Genomic DNA, 21,788 nt, shown 5'->3' with positions numbered 1-21,788 from the left:
TTTTTAAACCAGAAACTCAGTGTCTCTTCAGCCCCCTTCACTCCCATTGCACACACAAAGGGAAGAACACTATCTCTTATAAATACTGTAAAAATTACCATTTCTCTTGTAAATTCCTTATAATTTACGATTTCTGTCGATTTTTCTCTTCACATCAAAGAAAATACTTCCTGTGCCAACTCACTCATCCCTGCAAACTCAAACCTGCCCACGTTTCATTTGACCACCCCGAAGAGTCAGGTGGGGGATTTGCCTCAGAGAGGTATGAACTAATACGGGATGAAAAACAAGCTGCTGTTTTCTACCATTCCCTCGATATTCGGGCTATTTTCAGAAGTTTCCGGGCGAGCCGTGGAGGAGTTGTGCGGGCAGAAGCTGCACCCTGCAGGCACCAGCAGCAAACAGGCGGCAGCAGCACATCCCTTGCTCAGCCGAGCAGTGCCCCCGTATGGCAGGAGGTTGAATATTGCTCTAATAAAAGATTTTTCCCCCCCCTCAATATTGTTTCTCCAACGCCCCCGGGGCTGCTGCCTCAGCTCAAGGGAACCCCTGACACACGTTCTTTTACACCTCGTGGTACTTGCCCAGCTTTTACAAGTTACCACGGTTATAAATCTCCCCCCAGTTCAGGGTTTTCCAACCCAAATGCCTTCATTTATGGCAAAAAACGAGCAACAAGTGCTTCAGGTCCATCTCCTAATTCCTTCCCTCTGTCAAACCTCAGGAGCATCCCCCTGCCTCGCACACCTCAGCCCCAGCTCAACACCCCCTGCCAGAGCATATTTACCACCTCAAAAAAGCACCTTTGCTCCAAAGGCACCGTGCAAATACTTAAAAAGACGTATTTGCAGAATCTCAAATGCTACAGCAAGCAGGCCTGTGTATTCAGGAGGTAAGAGGATACAAACAGAGTCCCCCATGTGGCATCATCACCTGCCCCACTGACCCGAAATATTCCTGTTTCCTGGGGAGCTGGGGACAGAGAAAGCAGCTCAATAAAAAAGTGGTATAAAATACAAAGGTAACTCCTTCAAGAGGAAGAGCTTGTTAAAGGGAATAATCCTCCTTTAAGCAGATGGAAATGCAATCTTAAATAATACAATCTTGTAGCACATGTACACATAATGATATCAGAAGAACCCAGACTTCATTTCAGAAGATCCTAGACTTAAGGCATCAGGGGAAGTGAACTGAGGTTGTTTCAACTGCCAAAAAACCCAAATCCACAGCTCCCAGAAACCATTACAGTTCTAATTCGATATTTGACCAAGGACATTGCAATTAAACAACAACAACAAAAAAAAGGATCACAGACCAAAGTATTTTCTTTATTATTCTGCTCCTGTTGTTTTCTGTTGTAACTGCAAAAAAAAAATAGCAACTGCTTTCCTGAAGTTCTTCACTAATTTCAGATTTCACAGCAATAAAAAACATAATTCAAATGGCTTAGAAGTTCACCCCTCAAAAGAGAAAAGTATGAGCATGACATACAGGCTGCATATACACAAACATTTTAATTACTATCATACCCAAATAATTCTCCTGGAAAATAAAAATCTCCTCTGACAATTGTTCAATCCTCTGTCCTACTTGCACCTACCTCTCGTGCTGGAGTCCATCTTCCACTCCCAGGAAACACAGAGTGCTGGGACATCAGGGAGCAGAGCAGCACAGAGCCCTCAGGAAACCAGGAGAAAGAGGAAAGAGGGCTGCTGCTGCCCTAAAATAGGCTGAGAGACACAGGTGCCCCACCAAGATCATCACATGGGACCAGCTGGGTGGTTTGTTTGATGTCATCAGCCCATCTCCTTATTCCTCCTGGAAAATCCCTCCTCCAAATCAAAGATTACACCCACCTTGATCCCCAAGCTCATCCAAACGAGTTTCCTGAAGAACAGTGAGCCATACTCGGGTTATGGCAGCTCAGGACATCCAGCAGCATCTGAAAGCCATCACAAGACGTATGGCAGGGAATGACATTAAAGTAGGGCTAAACATGGCAAGAATAGGGGGAGAAAACCAAGTAAAACATACAAGGATTTGGTTTAAAATCATGCTATTTTAATGTACACTCCTAAGGCTTCTTTAGAAAATTAGGAGAGATTATATATCCTGCTAAAATAGGTTTATCAGTTCAAAGAAACCGTCCTACCTGGCCATGGTGGTGTGGCTGGAGCACTGCTGGGGAGCTTTCCTGGGACAGTCACAGGTACAATTTCTCATCAGCATTGTCCTTGTCTGCAGTGATGGGAAAGAAATCACTGTCAGGCTGGAGGTTTTTTATTTTATTTTGAGGTAAGTGCCCTCCTGAGTTGCTTTCCTAGAGCCAGGTTTGTGTAACGGGTTGCCCTTTAAAAAAAACGTAACAGATAAAATAATGAGTTCATGTAACTTCACGACAAAACTATGCAAAGAGCTCAATTTAATCTTCTGTATAAAGAGCCATATGAATTTAAGACTTGGAGGGATCAGAGCCATAAGAAGGCATCCAGTGGAAGGGTGTTTGCAAAATGGTCACTGTCCCTAGTTATGAAAGTTGGCTCTATGTTAATCATTCCTTCAAATACCCACACTTTTTTGTTTTACAAGTGTCTGGAGCACTTTAAATGAGACATTTATTGAGCTGCAGGGTGGGGAGTGGATGAGGATGGACAGAACTGGGTGATAAACTACAGATGTACCCCGGCCAGAATAAATAAATCACTTGGGACTAAGTGGATCACAACTGATTCCCTCATGGAACTTGGAAAACTTTAATGCAGTTGAGGTTTCTGGTGCACCAGTAAACCCAGTGAGCTGCAGAGGATGGGGCAAGAACATACTGGCCAAAAGGAAAAAACACCTATTTTTATTAACAACCACAGGGTAAATATCAGTAAAACTCATACAGCATGAAATGATGGAATAATGTAATGTACAGATATTAAACATGTTTATTTCAGTGTGGCAGAGGCTGCTAGAAAGGCTCAAAAACTTACTGCTGGTCTCCTGTGAGCTTTCATAATAATCTAAAGCAAATTAAAATCAAGTTGATGCATTTACTCAATGCTTATACATCCACACCCAAGCTTTGGGTGCTTCCAAGGGCAGAAGGAACCTGGTGAAGTCAGTGTTTTCCTCAACTGCTCCTCAGAGCAAATGTCTCCAGGAGAAATTCACGGGCTTTGTGTGACGTGGGAGACTTTAAAATGGTTCTAGCAGGGCTTTCTGAGAAGAAATCTGCATTTATACATTATTATGGAGGTTAAGTTACCAAATACAGTAAATAAATCCCTACTCTGAAATCTCATTTTACAAGGAAAAAAAAAAAAAGACATACTGAGGATGGACTTTAAAAGTTCTTGGCAGGCTCAAGATTTTTATGTTAAATCACTGCAGGTGCTTCCATTGGGCTGGACTCATTTGTGGTTTGCTTTGGGTCTGTTGTTTGAATTTCCAGCTGATTCCTCTTGCTTCCAAATGGAAAAGCTTGGCCAGATAAGTACAAATCCCTAATCAGTGGAAACAGAACATATGCTGTAGGTGTCCTTCTGAATGGGACAAGAAACAGGATAATATATATATCATTAAATGGAATGTGGATCTAGGAAGGGGAAAATACCAGAGGAAAAATTTAATGAAGAGGGAAATAAGATGCAACTCTTTCTTAATAAATCAATCATAATTTTGCTGTTTCTATTCGGTTAAGCATTAGTTTTATTTGCTGTCTCTTACCTTATCCTGCTCCTGTTACAATGGTGTGGTCACAAGTTGTGAGTCCATGACAGTGATGGAACGTTCACTTCTCACTGTGGTGGGTGTGGAAAAAGCTACTTAATCGTTCTGTTTTAAGTCAAAAGATCTATTTTCAATGTTTACTGTTGTCTGTGAACAATTTAACCCTTTTAAGGGTTCATGTTCAAATAAAAAAAATACAAAGGTTAATCATTATTTTTAAAAGCATAATCTGAAAAATATTTTATGTTGTTCTGGATTTTTTTTAAAATTTTTTTTTATAACCAGACATCATCTCAGCTATAGAATTCCAAGGTCAGAATACAAGTTCTGGCTGTGTAGAACTGCTGATGACATTCTGTCCCCCTCACTTCTGTCACTTTTACATATAAATTATTGAGACAAAGTGCCAGTATCATTTGCCATGAGCTAGAGAAGAGCAATTTTAATGAGTAATAATGACATAAAAACTTTCCAATCAATCATCTGTTTGTCAGCAGTAAAGTGAATGTGAATTTGGGAAAACTCTGGGAACATTCTTGCTTTGCCACTCAATATATTTTCGTACCCAATAAAACTGTACCAATGAATTCTGAATGTGGACAAAGTTAACAGCCCTTATGCCCAAGCCAAATCCCAAGTTTCTGATTGTTTTATCTCTCTCTTTTGTGTCCTGCCAAAAAGATAAGAAACATGTTGGCACAAAAGAAAAATTATTGCTTGGACTGTTCTACCAGCCAGCGAATCTTTTTCCTATAAATGCAACTTTAACAGAAAAATTCAGTTAAGTAAATAGAAAAGATAAGTGAGACAAGAAGCAATATCAAAATAGCATTTGAAATAAAAGAGTAGTAAGTAATTAAGGGGTTTTTTTATTAAATATTTGTCAAAATTTAAATCTTTAACTCCAGATGGCAGATGACTTTAAAGTGATGTGTGACAATTAACGTTAATTTAATCCCACATGGATCTATCTTACTGTTGCTGTGATCAGATCTCCACATAAATAACATAAATAATGCTAATTAATAATTTATTTTGCATTCCACTGAGGAATAATTAATGAAAGAACAAAGCTATTGTCTCCTGAGTGACATTCTGGTGCTCTCTGAGCACGTAACAGCACAAGTCCGTGATGAGGGATGTCAAATGTCTTAGCCCTCCTTGTGCACTTAGGAAAATACTTTGGTGTTCCTGTTTTAAAAATTCCTGTTCTTGCCTTACCGAGGAGGAAAGTGAGGAATGGTCTGATGGAGGAGCCTCTTCAGCTGCTGGACAGGAGCCTGATCTTGGATTTGGCATCTTTGGATGCTGTTGCCACACTCCCATTTCCAGACTGTGCTCTGGGATCTATAACTAATACAACTGTAAGGTTAGTCACTTGAAGAATTCAGAGGGGTTAATCACAATTCTTTATTTTGAAGTGTATGGGGGTTTTTTTGGTTTTTTGAGGGTTTTTTTTGTGTGTGTGTGGTGAGGATTTGTGGTTTTTTTGGTGTTTTGGGTTTGTTTTTTTTTTTGGTTGGTTGGGTTGGAGTTTTTTGGTGTTTTTTTTTTTTTTTTTTTGTGAGTGAATTACAGCTCTGAACACAACAGGCACAGAAAAAGGTCTTTGGGGCAAAGGAATTTCAAAGACATGTATTTTTCCCCTCAGGAAGGGCCGCGAATTTTTGGCGGTAACGCTGACTACTCTCCCCGACGCCATCTTGGCTCCTGAGGTGCCATTGGCGGGAAAAGGCGGCACTCGGTGCAGGTGTCCTTTGTCTCGCTCCGAGCCCCGTTTGGGCAGGTTTTCCCCCAGATTTCATCCCGAACTGTCTCCAAAGCCGCCTCAGGCGCCAGCTTGAACCTTTTCCTGACACTTTTTACCTCAGAATTCAAGGGTTGTCGAGGGTTGCGATATTCCCGCCTTCGCGCGCTCTGCGCCGCCTGACCCCCCTCACCCGCCGTAGCGCCCGTACGGAACGGAAAGTGGCGCGGGAGCGGCAGAGCCAATGGGTTCCGATCTTACTGCGCGGGGCCGTTGCCAGCAGCCAATCGCGTGGCCGCCCCTTCCAGCCGCGGGCGCAATGGCGGCCGCCACGAGCTGCGGCCGCGCCGCGCTGGGCGCGCTGGGCCGCGATGGCGGCGGGGCCGCGGCGCGATGGCGAAGGGTCCTGCCTGCCCTGCCCGCGGGCGGCTCCGCGCTGCGGCTGCCGCTACTCCCGGGCCGCTCCGCGCTGCGCTGGGTGCCCGCCCGAAATGCCGCGGCGGGGCCCGGGCAGTGCCAGGCCGTGACGGTGGAGGTGGGCGGCAGGTGAGGGGCGCTGAGGGGAGGGGGCGGTGCAGGGGCTGTCCCGGGGGGAGAGAAGGCAAACGTGAGGGGAAACGGGTGCGAAATGCGGAGTATGTCGAGATTAGCTTAGCTAGGGATGTTCTTTGATGGCGATCTTTGCTGATAGGCTCGAAAACACACAGAGAATGAGCCTCAGTGGGTGGAATCATCCTGGCCATCCCTTAGGGACATCCGGGAATAACGAGCCCTAAGGATGCAGTGAATCGAGATGCTGATGGGTGTCTGTGGGTGCCTTGCCACCTTGGCAAAATAACTCAAGGTCCACTTATTAGGTTGGACTGAGTGATCTCAGAGGTGTTTTCCATCCTGATTGACTCTGTGATCCTGTGAGCTCATCCTGGGGGACGAGAGGCTGGGCAGGACCCGGCAGTGTGCCCTGGCAGCCCAGAAAACCAATCCTGGGCTGATCCCACAGCGGGGGCAGCGGGGCAGGGAGGGATTCTGCCCCTCCGACCCCTCAGGCGAGACTCCCCCCTCCTTGCAGAGCTGCTTCCAGCCCTGGGGAACAGCACAGGAAGGACATGGAGCTGCTGGAGAGAGTCCAGAGGAGGCACTAAGATGATCAGAGGGATGGAGCAGCTCTGCTGGGAGAGCTGGGATTGTTCAGCCTGGAGAGGATAAGCTTTGGGGTGACCTAATTGTGGCTTTTCAGTGCCTGGAGGGAGCCTGCAGGAAACATGGAGAGAGGCTGCTGTGGTGGGAAACAGTGCTCTGTGGATTTGCAGACAGCTCCACTGTGCCTGTGAGGGTGTTTCCCACTGGCTGAATCCCACCTGGAACGGTGGTGATTCACTTCTGTCTCCAGGGAATGGCTGGAACTCCAGGTGGCACCCGATGTGGCTGCAAGGCTTTGCTTCAAGGTGAAAGGAGCAGGACACTTGAGGCAAAAGCTCGTTCAAGTTAAGAGGATTTGGTCACTTTTGGCCAAAGAGTTTCGATTTCTGTACCTGAGGTGGATGTTTGTCTTGTGTGAAGTGTAACCTTTGTTCTGTGCAGTTGGGGCTGGAGATTAAAGCAGAATTGCTGGAAAATTTGGTTGAATTCACCATGAGTAACAAATTATGTCTTTCCTTCAGAAAGATGGAGCTGTCTTCTGGAAAACTTGCCAAGTTTGCTGATGGTTGTGCTGTTGTTCAGGTAAAAAAAAAATAAGTAGTGAAAAGTCGTGCAACTTCAAAATTTCTGCATCTTACAAGTCATTGTTAGGGTATCAGAGCCTGTTAGATGTGGGATACAGAGACTCAAGGAGCAACTTAATCCCTAATGAAAAGACAGTTGTGTTCTATAGGAAAAAATTATGTTTGAAAAGCAAAAATATTGGCGTGAAGGGTGGATTTATGGGGTTGTGTCCTGCAAAGAATAATTGTTTTTCGTAATTTAGTTTGTGAATAAGTTTAGAACATCAGGGGTCATTTTATTTGCAGGTAACTTCAGGTCTTTTATCTTTTTTTTTTTTTCTTCAACCCAGCTGGGTGACACAGCAGTGATGGTCACAGCAGTCAGCAAAACCAAGCCTGCTCCATCTCAGTTTATGCCATTAGTGGTAAGTACTTACCAAAACATTAGGTTTGTGATCATTTGTGGAAGATTTAGCAGCAGAATCCTTAAATGGAGGAGTTCAGGGCGCTGGGGGGAGTGAGGAATGCACTGCAATGGCAGACCCTGGAGTTCATGGTAAAATGTCTGGATGTGTAGGATCATTCTCTGTGGATGGGGGATGAGCCCTGGAGCTTGTGTGCCTTGACCTTGTGACCTTTGCCACGACATCCAAGCCCAGATATTCTGTTTTAGTTGGTTTAGGAGGCTCAAAAGGCTTGTGATTATTAAGGAGTGGAACTACGGGGTTGGGGTTGGAACTGGATCATCCTTAAGGTTCTTTCCAGCCCAAGCCATTCTGTAATTCCATGATTGATATTCCACCTTCAGGGAGGGAACAGTGAGTCCCCCAGGGATCTACCCTGGAACAGAGCCTGTTTCATACATGTCACCTGAATTCTGGGTCGACTTTGCTCTGAGCAAGGGATGGGATTATAAAATATATATAAAATATAATTGTGTTATAAATTATATATAAGGTGTCTCTTCTGAGTGCTTGGGTGGCTCTGCAGTGAGTATCAGTTGTCTGTAGGGATGTGTTTTGTTTTTCCAAGGTTGACTATCGACAGAAAGCTGCTGCAGCAGGAAGGATCCCTACAAACTACCTGAGAAGAGAGCTTGGCTCCACAGATAAAGAAATTCTTACAAGCAGAGTCATAGGTAGGCTGAAACCTTTCAGTCACAATGTATTTTAAATATTTTGAGATGTTCTCATGAGTGTTTGGAAATGCAGTCGTTTAGAACTGCTGTTTGCAGGGTTGGTTTTCTGTGGTAATGTCAGGAAATAAAGCTGTAGTTGCTTGTTTATGAGTCTTCATTGGAATTTTAGGGTTGTATACATCATGCTAAATTTCTTTCTGGGTTCTCTGCCTTTTTTTTTTTGGGTGTTTCATTTAAATAATTTGATCAGGTTATTGCAAGACAAATTGAATATTAACTACTGGAAACCAGCTGCTTCTTAGCCTTTGGTTATTTCTTCTGCAGATCGGTCAATCAGACCTCTCTTCCCAGGAGGATACTTTTATGATACACAGGTGGGTCATGTTACCTCCAAAATGGAGAGCTGGGGCATGGGCAATGAAAATTTCACATGACACAGGCACTGCTTTAAGAAAAATGATTTTGAGTAATATCCAGGAAGGGTTTACACTTGGCAAACCATTCTAATAGTGTAATGCTGCTTTTTTACTTTGTCATTAAAGGATTTTTGTTACATCCTATTTTCCAAATTTTGTTGTCCAGATAGAAGAAAACAATTGAAATCTCCTCTGTAAAACAGAGGCAAGGAAGGCCAGTGGTAGATGTTTTATATATGGCACAATATTATACATTAGTGGGGGTTTTGTCAGCTTTCTGCTTTAAATACCTGCACAAATTTCCATCTGCAGTCTGGGCTTGTGTGGATATGTGCAATGTTCTGTTTTACTGTCCTTAGCTTTGTGTTGACAGCTCATAAAAAATGTGTAGGTCACAATTATTCATTGTCTTTTATCTTATGCCAGATCCTTTGTAATCTTTTAGCAGTAGATGGTGTCAATGATCCTGACATTCTGGCCATTAATGGAGGTAAGAGGGCTGGGAGGAATCACTGCTCGTGTGGGATTTCACGGGATCCACCTTTCCTAAGCCACATTTTTATGTCTCATTTTAGCTTCTGCAGCACTTGCACTGTCTGATATCCCCTGGAATGGTCCTATTGGTAAGTGAATACCTTGAAATTATGGATGATTTGAGTGTAATGAGAGACCTAGACCACAGTTCCTGCTTTAGTTTTTTTTAATGAGAAGCTGAATCTAAATGTTGAATTTCAAGCACTGAAAATAATTTTACAATGGATAGGATTATTGCACTTCAAAGGATTATTTTTCCTGGACTAAATAAATTTTTTGAAAGGTTTATAATGCAGAAATAGTGGAGTATAGAGACCAATAAATTATTTTTTTTCTTAATAGTAGCTTAGTCTTGAAAAGCATTGTTTTGAAAATAGCTGGATAAGAATACTTTTTCTCCAGGAACTCAAGAAGAGATTAGTTTAGTTATGCATATTTTTTGGGAAAAGAAATAACCCAACCAGGAACAAATATTTAGCTGTATTTTCCTGTCACCTGCCTTTTTTTTTTTTCTAGAAAACATGTGCTGAAATTACTAAAAAAACCCCAGTAGACTCACAGCATTGTGTGTATAATACTTGGCATTGTCTTCACCCAGAAATAGTACCCAAAAGTAATTCAAAACCAGATAATTTTGTCTTCCACAGTTGTTCTTAATATACACTCAACGTGCTGATATTTTAAAATTAACGTACAGCTTTAATTATTGTTGCTAGATCTATAAATTTCCAAGTAAGATGATGCCTCAAGGAACTTCCTTATTATAACCATAATTTCCTGGGTTTTTTCCTTGTAGGTGCAGTGAGGGTGGGGCTGGTGGATGGGGAGACTGTTATCAACCCCACTCGAAAGCAGATGGCTTCCAGTGCTCTGAATTTGGTCGTGGCTGGAGCTCCACAGAGTCAAGTTGGTAAGTGTTGGGTTCATTTTGATCCGTCGAGTGCCTGAAAACCAAATATTCCTAATGCTTGAAACTTGTGTTTTGGCACGACAGAAATAACCAAATTCACGCAGTTTGGCGTTAATCTGCATTTCCTTAGCCGAGCTAAGCTGCTCTCAAACCACAAACCAGCAAATTACTGCGTTTTTTTACCTTTCCTTTGGTAGTTATGCTGGAAGCAACGGCTGAGAACATCCTGCAGCAGGACTTCTGCCACGCCATCAAGGTGGGGGTGAAGCAGAGCCAGCACATCATCCAGGGCATCCAGCAGCTGGTGAGGGAGCGCGGCGCTGCCAAGAGAACCGTGCAGAAGCTCTTCGGGGCTCCCGAGGACATCGTGGAATGTGCCAGAAAGTAAGCTCAGAACAGATCATGCAGATCTAGCTGGGGCTGGGAATGTCTGTGAATGTCACTGTGGTGCTTTCGTGCTTCTAATGAAAGCAAATATTTAGTCTTCAAAAAAAACCCTTCAATTATAGAAAGGATTTTTAAGCTGTGTTTTTAAAACTTTTCTCTTTCCTTCCTGCAGACTTGCTTCTAACAAGATCTATGCAGTGTTCACAGATTCTAGCCACGACAAAGTAAGTGCTCCAGGCATTATATCATTATTTTTTAATAATTATCACAGTTCAATCAGTAAGATTTAGTTCTTTAAGCTGGTGTTAACATAAACTCATCTCCTTCCTTGCATATATTTGCAACAAGTAATAATAAATCGTTCTGTCAATGGTTATCTACCAGAATATTTATTTGCAGCGTGTGGAGATGGAGACTCCCCTTTTAAAAGGAGGGGAAGTAGGTACAGGATACTGCTGGGAGATTTGCACAAGAGGGAAGTTTTTCATGAGGAGAACCATCAGCCCTTGGAATAATCTCCCCAGGGAAGTGGTGGATTCCCCAGCATTGGCCACTTTTCAAGGGCAGGGTGCTGGGCTGTCTCAGCTAGTCTGTGCCTTTGCCAGGAGAGGCTGCAACCCTTCCAAACCTGATCATTGATTTTTGAATATGTGTGACACTTCTGGTTTTTATTCCTTGAATTCCACAAAACTTTAAACCCAGCAAAACCCCAACGTGTGTTGTTGTTCTGCCCTGTAGAGTTAACTGGTTGCAAATCCTGTGTTCTAGATTTCAAGAGATGAAGCAATTAACAAAATCAGGCTGGAAACAGAAGAGCAGCTGAAAGGTATTTTCTGCCTTCTTAATATTTACAGAGTGCTTAAATGGAATTAGGACTGCTCAAGAGTTACAGTAAAAGGGCTGTAAAATCCGTGTTCCAACTTCAGATGCAATTTCTTTTTTTTTATCCCCAGAAAAGTTCCCAGAGGCTGAGCCTTATGAAATCATGGAGTCTTTCAATGTGGTTTCAAAGGATATTTTTAGAAATCTCGTTCTGAACGAATATAGAAGGTGAGCACTCAGTCAAACTGCTGCTGAATTAGTGTATCTGTCAGCTTTTAATCCAAGATGGGTTTCATTGATCTCATGGTTTCTCCCTGTTCCTTCAGGTGTGACGGGAGAGATTTGACTTCCCTCAGAGACATTAAATGTGAGGTGAACATGTTCAAAATGCTTCATGGATCAGCCTTATTTCAAAGGGGTCAGACACAGGTAGTGCCATTTAAACACCAGAAACTATAAATGACTTACCAAAAGCTGACAGATTTGTCTTTCATTTAAGTGCCAAGTTTCTTTTTTTTCCTCTCATGTAAATGTAATAAGTAGAAATGGTGTGTGGGTTGGGAAGTGGAGGAGAAATCCTTTAAAAGGAACTTCTACAGAACCTGAGCTAAAAAGGGAAACTGTACCCAAAAAATTGCATTAATGAGATTTTTTTTTTCTCTTCTTTGCCTGAAGTGTCAGCTCTTGGGTGGATTGAATTAAGACTGTACTGGAGATTTGGTCTCCTGTGTTTTTCTAGCTCCTTTTCCTATAAGATTCAGCCACTGATCTAACTAATTGCACTTATTTTTGGGTGGTAGTTGCAAACAGTGATTTACTTTTGAGTGTTGTTGCCTGTTATCCCACTAAAAATAACACCCACTGCAGATCTCTGTGGTTGCATCTGGCCCAGTCTCTTAAATAGCTCAGTTGTTTTTTTTTCAATTAGCAGATTAATAATACAGAATAATAATAAATTTCTGTGAAAAGGAGGAAAAAAGTTTGCAGGAGTGGCTGGTGATGGCATCTTATTTGTTGCTGAAATTCCTTCTGCTTCTTCATAAACAGTAAAAGTTGTTTAAAAGGAGTTTATTTTTTTTACTTTGGTTTCTTTTTGTTGCAGGTGCTTTGTACAGTCACGTTCGACTCCCTGGAATCGAGTGTCAAATCAGATCTCATCTCCACAGTGGTGAGGTAGGTACACCTTCTGGTGTTCTGGCAGGGGTAGGAAGAGGGGGAGCAGTTAAACACATGTGATAAAAGTCCCTTCAGCTTCACACAGATACAGTTTTTTGTTAAATTAGACTTGGAAGTGGCCTGTTCTCAAGAGATCACAAGCAGGTATTTTGTGTTAAGGGAATATTGAAACTGGAGAGTATTACAAGAAACATCCAGTCTGGTTTATACATTTAAAATATTTGTGTTCTCTTTTTAACAGAGCAAGGAAAACTTAATTTCTTATTGTAGCAAGTGAGTCCTTGTGCTTTTAACACTTTTTATTGCTGAGGGCTGAAGTGAAACTCCTTCCCTTCAAAGCTCCAGTTCAGTGATCTCATCCCACCACTGTGGCAGCTTTCACATTTTAATGTCTCAGCTTTACTTTACTTTAATTTTTTTGGCCCGGAGGTGTTTGTCCATATTCTGTAATTTTGGTAATTGTGGGTGATCAGCAAATGTATTGATCTGTAAGTTTTCCCTGGGTCCATTTGTGGGCAGAACAATGTAACCTTGAATTACCTGTTGTATGTAAGAAGTGTTTGGTTGCTCATTTTTTGACATGGTCTTGTTTTTAATTAATAGTGGCATAAAAGATAAAAACTTCATGCTGCATTATGAGGTGAGAGCTTTACTGTGTCACAGCTTTCTGCATGATTCACAGAAGGGCTTCGTGGCTTGCTTTTAAACTGATCACTTCCAAGGATATAAATTATCTCCAGCTTTGCTAAAATGCATTTATTTTAATTCATGTGTGAATTGATCAGAACTGAAGTGCTGGTTTCCTAAAAAGCACTGGGTAATTTGTAATGTTAAAAAGTCTGTATAAGTTGGAATATCTTAACATTAGGTGAGCTCCTTAAGAGCAGGTTACTGCTGAAATCAGGATGAACCTGCACTATGGTTTTTGGTGAGTTCTGTTAATGTGCCCAGCTGGCATGGTAAATAAGTGCTTTTACATCTTGGATCTCTCTCAGCCTTTGGAACTCGCCCAGAGTATTTCCTACAGGCATATCTTGTTCCATTATCTGTAGGACAGAAATAACACTCCTGCTATGTTGTTTGACAAGTTTATTTGAAGGGAGCTTGTCATGTTGTTTCTCAGCTCCCTCGCTACTGCTTTTATTCCCCTTTGTTCTGTGGCAGTAAAACATTTACCAAACATTGCCTGGACTGGTCCAGGCTTGCAAACTAAGTGACTGATAAAAGTCAGCTGGTGATTTGATTCTTTTTTTTTTTTTTTTCATTTGTTTTTACCTCGAGATGCCCCAAAACTTTCAAAGACTTTTTTTTCCCAAGTGTGTGTTTAAAAACACGGGTTAATTTTCTGCGCACACGTTTCTTTTACTTCCCAGTTTCCACCTTACGCCACCAACGAGATTGGCAAAGTCACTGGTATGAACAGAAGAGAGCTTGGACACGGTGAGTTCACACCAGAAGAGTCCCATGCTGCAAGTTTTAATATTTCATCTGATTTTTATTTATGTGTCCGGGGTTGTTTTTCAACAGGTGCACTGGCAGAAAGAGCTTTGAAACCGGTCATTCCCCCAGATTTCCCGTTCACAATACGAGTTACTTCTGAAGTCTTAGAGTCTAATGGTATTGGTTTTTTATTTTTAAGCTAGTGCCAAAGACTAAATTTGGTTATCAACGGGTTAGAGGGGATAGATTTCAATATAAATGTTTTTAATAGCTCTGTTACTTGAAGGACTTAAAATAAGAAGCATGTGCGTGCGTGGTCATGAACAATGGACCTTTCCATTTGTATCAGTGTGAGATGTAAACATAAATCATGAGTTTCATAAAATATTTGGGGGCGTTTTTATGCTACAGAGTGAGGAAAATAGCTTGTGTTGAGACCCATTTTTCACTGTTTAATCCCTTTTCCTGTGTCCCAACTCCGTAGGTTCCTCCTCCATGGCTTCTGCCTGCGGTGGAAGTTTGGCACTGATGGATGCAGGTACAAAATACGGCACTTTTAAGGATAAACTGCTTTGGATCGTGTCTTTTAGGATCTAGAAATGACCAAAGGCTTCAAAAATGTCATTTTTTTGTGCTGCTCTCAGGAGTTCCAGTGTCCAGTGCAGTGGCAGGTGTAGCCATAGGTCTCGTTACCAAATGCAGTCAGGAAAAGGGGGATATTGAGGATTATCGGCTGCTGACAGACATCCTGGTGAGTGTTACTGCTTCATCCTGTAAAATGCCTTTTTGGACCTTCTTTTGTAACGCTTTACCCAGTTAATTCTGAAATACTGCTGCTGGAAATACTAGTTTTCTGGTTTGTCTCTCAGACTCCTCCTTTATTTTGAAAAATCTCCAAGAAATGTCCAGTCACGTTTCTTGTATTTTGTGTAATTAGTTATTAGGCTTTTGTGAGCTTTCTTTTTCCGATAGATTTTGTCTTTGGGAGGAGGAGGTTCATATTTCTTGAATAATTTACTGAAAAACACGATATATTGGATGGAGAATAAGCATTTGCTGGGGAGGAAAAATGCACATTGTGATACAGCCACCAACAGCACAAAATCAACTCTGGTTCTGTTGTTCAGAAACTAGTCCACAAAAGCTCTTAATTTCTAAGGAGAGAAGGGAACAGGGTTAACCCTGCACAGCAAAATAAGGCTGAAGAAAAACTCAGAAGTAATTCCAAGGCCTCAGAACTATTTTATGGCTTTTTGAAACACAGAGTGTACTTTTAGTATAGTGAGACCTGGCACTGGGATCAGGTTACTCCAATTTGCTTTCTTCTCTCTGTGCTGGCAGGGAATTGAAGATTATTATGGAGATATGGATTTCAAGATGGCAGGTACTAATAAAGGAATAACTGCCCTGCAGGTATGGTAACACTGAATCTTCCTAAATCTGAGAAGGTGTTAAAAAAGCTTTCCTGACTTACTGATGTGACTTCATTCTTTCCCAAGGTTGATCTAAAACTGCCAGGAATACCAGTAAAAATTGTCATGGAAGCCATTCAGCAAGCCACAAGTAGGTCCATATTTGTATTTGCACCCATTTTATCATATGGAATGATAAATTGTATTAAATTCTAAGTTTTGTGAAAACAAGTAATAAACTAATAATTTTTTGTTCTCGTTGTGGGGAAAAAACCAAGCTGTTATCTTGATAAAACGGCTTTGGTTTAATAAATAAGATCCAAACTAACTCTAAAGTAACTTCAGGCCCATTTTTAAATGTTTCTTGAGCAGTGAGTTCTTAAAACTTCAGTACAAGTCTGTGTCACCTCAGGGAGTTTGTGGGTAAGGGATAATGCTATAAAAAAAACCAGCAAACTTCTTCTCATTTCCCATAAATCCAGCTTGTATTTCCCAGGGTAACTTACTGCCCTCCCTCTGTATTCTGACATGTACAGCTCAAGTGTTCTTGGAGCACATGGAGAACTGAAGCCACGTGCTTTAATAGGGATTTAATTAGTTGGAAAATGTTCAACTCGATCGTGACAGCGAGATTTTAGTAAGAACAAGTAATTCCTACTCAGTGGTGCACCACTTCAAGCAGCTCAGCTGAAATTCCAGGCTGTTGCTCTTACCAGCAATCTGATTTATCTCAGGAATACCTCAAAATAAAAAGTATGTGGTGTTCTAGGTGCATAAATTCAATAGCTGTGCTGTTGTGCTGCAGCAAACGTGCCCCGCCTGAAATGTGCTCAGTTACATCCTCCACTTAGGCAGGAGGCAGGTTTTTATCAGGAGATATTTATCTAGTTTGTAGCAAAAACTGTTATCAATTCATTCTAAGCTTGCACAAAATGATTGATTTCCTTCTCCTTCCCCTCCAGCTGCCAAGAGGGAGATTTTACATATCATGAACCAAACGCTGGCAAAGCCCAGACCCAACAGGAAAGAAAGTGGACCAGTTGTAGGTAATGTTGGTTGTGTGAATTCATACCTTTCATGATAACCTCTTTAACGGTAAACTTCTTAAATCAGCTTTTTTAAATGAATTTTACGTGTTTCTGCCTCTGCCCTATGGGGTTATTTTTAATTTATGGGGGGTTTTTGGTTATTTTGGGGGCGGGGGGTTATATTGCCATGTGGGACAGCACTGCACTATTTCCCTGCACACCAGAAAACAAGATTAAAGTGAAGCTTTGTGAAACTCCTGTACCCATTTTGATTTTCCATGTCAGCAGCAGTGTGGCTTGAGGTAATTTCCAGTCATCAAAGCCTATCCTGTGTCTTCATTTATCTCAGTTCTTGGATGTAATTACATCCATGTTCAGCAAATATTACAGGTAGCTATAGAAGACTAAAACCTGACTTAATGTGACCTATTTCTTGTGGTAGTTTTCAAGATGGCTCTGTTTAGCATTTCAAAGTCTCTTTAAAATGTTCTTTCAGAAACTATCCACGTTCCATTATCAAAAAGATTAAGATTCATCGGTCCTGGGGGTTATAATCTGAAAAAGCTTCAAGCACAGACCGGTGAGGCATCCTTGATTCCTGGGATGATTTATCCCAATGTGTTTCCCTTTGTTTCAGACTTGTATATTTAGGTATTCCAATGCTCAAAGTAAAAATGGGAAAAGGTTGATGGGTGTAGAGTAGCAGGGAAATGGGACTTGAAACTCTTAATGCTCTGCCAGCTTGATTAGTGCTGCTCAGGGGGTTGGGGTGGAGAAAAGGAGGAAAAATCCAATTTCCCTTTGGTGCAGTCCTTTGGCCAGAAAACTGCTCTGGAGGTGCAAGGAATTTTACCATTGTGGCTCCAAAACACTGTCATTTCCATCAGCTGTTGATGAAAGCTGTGGTTTTATTAAAAATCTCTGGGAAATTCATTCATGAAAACCCAAAATGCTTTCAAGAATTTTTTTTCCTGCCACAAAAGGACTACAAAAATAATTCTGTGTTCCTATATGGACCACAAGTTTATCCAGGAAAATATCTGGAATGGGGTTGCACATAAAGCTGTTTAATGCTTAAATTAAAGATGGCTTCAAGTGATTGAAACTCTGAGATCTTAAAGAGTCGGTGCAAAATCATTTTTCTCTCTCCAAGCCTTTACTGACTGAGAGTTTGCTGCTTGCTGGAACGTTCCCCTAAACCCTCTCCTTAAATTTCCCTTTCTGAGGTGTGACTGTGAGTCAGCTGGATGAGGAGACTTACTCTGTGTTTGCCCCCACGCCCGGCGCCATGCACGAAGCGAGGGAGTTTATTGGGGAAATCTGCAAAGATGATGTAAGGACACGCTTCTCAGACATCCTTTTTTGGTTTTTCAGTTTGCTTTTGGGGGAATATTTTTGTCCTAATCTTTTCTTTCTTTTTTTTTTTTTTTTTCCCCTCCTCTACAGCAAGAAGTTAATTTGGAATTTGGTGCGATTTATACAGCCACAATAACTGAAATAAGGTATAAAAACTGCTCTGGAGTAGAAGTAGAAATCAGTGAATTTACATAGATATGTAAATATGATGTGAAATAACTGATTTTTAAGCTGCCACTTACGCAGGTGCCAACGTCACCAGCCTAATTTCTGGTATTTCCTCTGTTGAAAATGTTTTGTGTCCTAATAAGGCTGTTTATTTCTGCTGCTTCTTTGGTTTCTAGAATGCCTCTACAAATTATAAAACCTCAAGCCTTTTTTCACCTTTGTATCTGAAAGAGGTGGTACGGATTTCCTTTCCACTTATTCAATCCAATATTTGTCCTGTAAAATGGTACCTATTACTGAAATATTGTGCCCTGAAATAGGAAATTTCCATCCACTTCTGATTAAGGAAAAACGAGCGGACGTGTTGTTGTTGCTGCGAGATTTTTAAAAAAGGGAGATAAAATTTTGTATATTAGTTCACTAATGCTTGCTCTGGGGACAACGTGCAAAGTGAAATACAGGCTTTTCTGGGTGCATTTTGAAGTAACTGTGCTGTTTTCTGCTGCAGGGATTCGGGAGTGATGGTAAAACTCTATCCAAACATGACACCGGTACTGCTTCATAATTCACAGCTCGATCAAAGGAAGGTAATCATCCTTAGACAAGTATCAAATGGACACTTACATATTTGTTTTTTAACTTATTAGCACAGCTCCAACACTTTCCTGTTGTGCTAGAGTCCATTTCCAGGTTAAAATCTGCTAGATTAGCAGCACCCTTTCGTTTAACTCTGCTTACCCTGGACTTAGAGCTTCAAAAACTCAACTGCCACTGTCCTTTTGACAAGGCTTTTGTGCACATCACCGAGTTCTTTGGCTCTGCAATACTTTTTTCTGTGTGACATTTAGAAGCCTGTTGTTCCTAAGGTAGTGCTGAGCCACTGTGATTGTCTGGAATGGAGCATGAAGAATTCCTGAAAGAAGGAACTTTTATCACTGACCTCACAAAATTAATCACTCTGATATTTTTTTTATTTTATTTTCTGAAAGATTAAACACCCCAGTGCCCTGGGATTGGAAGTTGGACAAGAAATTCAGGTAATTGTATTTTTTTAACTTTAAAGTGCTAATAAACCGCTGTTCATATTTTAGAATTCGAGTGAGTTTTTTTATTTTGTGTTAACGAGGAAAATACTTTGCTGTGTTGGATTCCCATTCTGTGCTGGTTAAAGGCCTGATCATCCCAATATAGATCTGTTTAAGTGTCGTGCTCTTGCTGTGTAGGCACCACTGTTATTTGACAGTCTGAAAAGTGGTTTGTTTTCTCACCAGGTGAAATACTTTGGCCGAGACCCCACTGACGGCAGGATGAGGCTGTCACGGAAAATCCTGCAGTCCCCGGCCACCACCACGCTGAAAACCCTGACTGACAAGAACAGCATCGTGCTGGGAGGGGCTGTTCCACAGACATCCTCCTCATCCCAGTGACAGGCAAGGCCTTAGGATCAGCAGGCTCAATCTGATTTTTACATATTACACTTCCCCTTAGTGCTGTGCACACACTGCTTGACATTTATGGGAAGCGTGTTGGAAGTTGGTTCGAACGCCTGCACGGTTCCAGGCATCCTAAACGGCCTGCTTTCTCCAAAACAAGCTTCTTTGTTCATCTGCAGCATCCTTTTTCTCTACCTTGCCACCATTTTTTTAAAGGGAAAAAAAAAAAAGGCAGGGCGGAGGAAGAAATGAAAAATAAGCTGCTTTCTTGATGAAGTCAATTAGTGGAGTCGATCTCAGTCAATTAATGCAACGCCCAGAGCTCTCCCTTAGTTTTCCTGCATGTATTTGACTGCCAATACTTATGCCTGATTTTTTTTCCCAAAACTTGTGTGGGGTTTTTTTGTCCTTAGAAAGCTGCTAGAAAAGGAAGGTGTCTCATCTTAAAATCAGGAGAAGTTACACGGTGAGACTGGCAAAGGGAAAGGCACAGAGCACCGGCGATAACTCGAGGAAGTCTTCTAGGAATGATTCACAGCAGCAGAAAAAATGAAAGTTCACTGAAGAAATGTTGTTTTTAAGAAATGTTTTTGCATCTCGTGCCTTGATGTCGGTTGGTTACAGAGTATTTTCTCTCTCTTTCAGGAAAAAAGGTGTGATGGCTCGTGGAAATAACAAGTGACCTTTTGCTAGAATCTGTTGATGCCCTGGCAGGAATCTGCAGGTGGATGGTAGTGAATCATATTTTTAAAATAGACACTATTTATGCTTAAAGGTGATGTAGAACTTCAAAGTCTTCAAATGGATTAAAAACCTTTAAAATAAAACCAGAAAGAAACAAAGCTCTTCTCTTGTGTAGCAAGGCTGAGATGAGAATGTGGAACTTTATAGACATTTCAGTGCTTAAGATTCCTCTCACTATCAAGTCCAAATAAAACTGTAGATCTGAGAAGCAAGAATGGCTTTTCAGAGAACAGGATTGAAATGCTGAGCAAAACATAAAGGCTTAGAAGCATCACCTTTAACATGATCGATGCTGTTTTAGATAAATACATCTGTGACTGTCATAGGGTTCAGACTTGCTAAAATATCTGAGCAGAAGGGGGGTTAAACAACCTGGCTGAAACACCATCAGTTATTATCTGGGTCTGTTAGACAGTGAATTTTAAAATATATAATTAAAGCAATAAAATTAAAATACTTATTTTGGAATAAACAATGGATGTGATAAACCTTCCCCCGAAACACTCTCATTAAGAGTGTTGGAATCCCTCTATTAATTATGTTCCATCAGTGGGTTCACTGATCTCTTTTAGACTTCAAAACGTTTCCCAGGGGCTCAGGAGAACGACTCGTTTTTCTGCTGTGGGTACAGACTGTGAAAATCAAAGAGGGTCCTTCTGATGTTCACCAATCTGTATGCAGAACTCAGAAGAAAATCAGCTTCCCACCTGATGGCAAGTGGGCTCTGAACCTCCTGAACGAAAAAACAGAGCACTGGGGAGAGGAGAAATGTGATGTACAGTAAAAAAAGATTCTTTTTTAATTATTATTTTAACTTAAAGTATTAAAGAAGAAAGAAATGACTGGTATACTTCTCTGTAGTTGTCTTTCATCATGTAAGATTGAAAAATTGGTTGGAAAGATGGAAAAAAATATTTCCTCAGCAATCTCTTCCTCTTTTTTGAGGAGTGTTTTCTGTTATTTCTTAATAAGAATTCAAATGTCATTTCTGACTGTGACAGTTGACTGCTATGTTGTTTGTTACATGTCCTGAATAGTGTTAATAAAATGATGTAGGTGATTGTTAAAGTCCCTGAACAGCAGCTCAGATGTTTCCATTTCTGATAACTCTTTTCAGAACCTGATCTCCCCAATTTAAGTGGTTTTCCGAGGTTTATTGTAGAATAAATTTCTGTAAGGCTCCTGTTGGTGCTGCTCCCAGTAAATCAGCTCCTGGAGCGCTGGGGATTGTCTTGTTTGTTGGATGATAAAGGAGGAAGAAAGACTTTGATGTTGCTGTGGCAGAACCTGTACAGTCAGCCTGGCTTTCTGCACCTGTAACAACCTCCAGGCCCTATGGGAAGGGGTGGGGAAAAAACACACTTGGGAATATCTGGGAGGAGCAGAGAGCAGCTGCTCCTACCTGAGGAGAGAAGCTCAATGGGAGCCAAGGACTGAGAAAGCGTGTGCTGGTCTGAGCCTTCCTGGAGGGAAGGCAGGGCTGGGTTCAGACATCCCGGGTTCTCCCCGGAGCCGTCGGAAGCGCAGGCTGGACCGTGGCAGGAGGGACTGGGCTCTCAGGTGATATCAGCCATGAGCAGAAAGCAGGTGGGTTAACAGTGCTTGACAGAGCCAGCTCAGTCCTACTGCAGTAGCTGGTTTTTCATGTTTGAAATAG

At 41.5% G+C, this 21,788-nt stretch overlaps 1 protein-coding gene and 1 long non-coding RNA gene across 8 annotated transcripts; one reads left to right on the top strand and one right to left on the bottom strand.

The window, feature by feature from the left end:
* Window positions 1-1,338: 1,338 nt before the first annotated feature.
* LOC113991663 lies at window positions 1,339-5,184 on the bottom strand. 6 transcript variants are annotated; one of them, XR_005565179.1, is made up of 5 exons: window positions 3,715-3,944; window positions 3,320-3,491; window positions 2,153-2,349; window positions 1,601-1,942; window positions 1,339-1,361 (listed from the first exon to the last, which is right to left on the bottom strand). It is a non-coding gene; the product is annotated as an uncharacterized LOC113991663 (long non-coding RNA). The 6 variants fall into 6 exon arrangements; XR_005565180.1 differs by having other exon boundaries at window positions 1,340-1,361; window positions 1,857-1,942; XR_005565184.1 differs by adding an exon at window positions 4,939-5,184 and having other exon boundaries at window positions 1,342-1,942; window positions 3,715-3,788.
* Window positions 5,185-5,783: 599 nt separating this feature from the next.
* Window positions 5,784-21,213, top strand: PNPT1 (polyribonucleotide nucleotidyltransferase 1). Of its 2 annotated transcripts, none has more exons than XM_027728166.2 (29): window positions 5,784-6,010; window positions 7,126-7,186; window positions 7,518-7,592; window positions 8,200-8,305; window positions 8,630-8,679; window positions 9,148-9,211; window positions 9,297-9,344; window positions 10,052-10,165; window positions 10,363-10,549; window positions 10,725-10,776; window positions 11,321-11,378; window positions 11,506-11,602; window positions 11,701-11,803; window positions 12,477-12,547; window positions 13,154-13,190; window positions 13,924-13,990; window positions 14,078-14,167; window positions 14,475-14,528; window positions 14,635-14,741; window positions 15,332-15,403; window positions 15,490-15,553; window positions 16,365-16,448; window positions 16,927-17,010; window positions 17,657-17,763; window positions 17,877-17,932; window positions 18,463-18,541; window positions 18,944-18,991; window positions 19,226-19,384; window positions 20,033-21,213. In XM_027728166.2, exons 1-28 carry the CDS (start codon window positions 5,784-5,786, stop codon window positions 19,379-19,381), a joined length of 2,418 nt encoding a protein of 805 aa, XP_027583967.1. In that variant the 3' UTR covers window positions 19,382-19,384; window positions 20,033-21,213. The 2 variants fall into 2 exon arrangements, with proteins under 2 accessions (XP_027583967.1, XP_039241677.1); XM_039385743.1 differs by having other exon boundaries at window positions 5,825-6,010; window positions 7,130-7,186.
* The last annotated feature ends 575 nt before the right edge of the window (window positions 21,214-21,788 follow it).

This window comes from Pipra filicauda, unplaced genomic scaffold (assembly GCF_003945595.2).
Source record: "Pipra filicauda isolate LSUMZ 115617 unplaced genomic scaffold, ASM394559v2 scaffold118_size2161507_pilon, whole genome shotgun sequence".
Classification (NCBI taxonomy): domain Eukaryota; kingdom Metazoa; phylum Chordata; class Aves; order Passeriformes; family Pipridae; genus Pipra; species Pipra filicauda.
Note: the sequence above shows the minus strand (reverse complement) of the source record. Positions and strands in the feature narration are given on the sequence as shown.

What these genes read in the sequence shown, in the direction of transcription:
- PNPT1 (XM_027728166.2), top strand. Translation starts at nt 5,784, where the DNA reads ATGGCGGCCGCCACGAGCTGCGGCCGCGCCGCGCTGGGCGCGCTGGGC. An exon ending in CATTCTGGCCATTAATGGAG is followed by an intron (nt 9,212 to 9,296) that starts GTAAGAGGGCTG and finishes GTCTCATTTTAG; the next exon opens with CTTCTGCAGCACTTGCACTG. An exon ending in CACAGCTCGATCAAAGGAAG is followed by an intron (nt 18,542 to 18,943) that starts GTAATCATCCTT and finishes ATTTTCTGAAAG; the next exon opens with ATTAAACACCCCAGTGCCCT.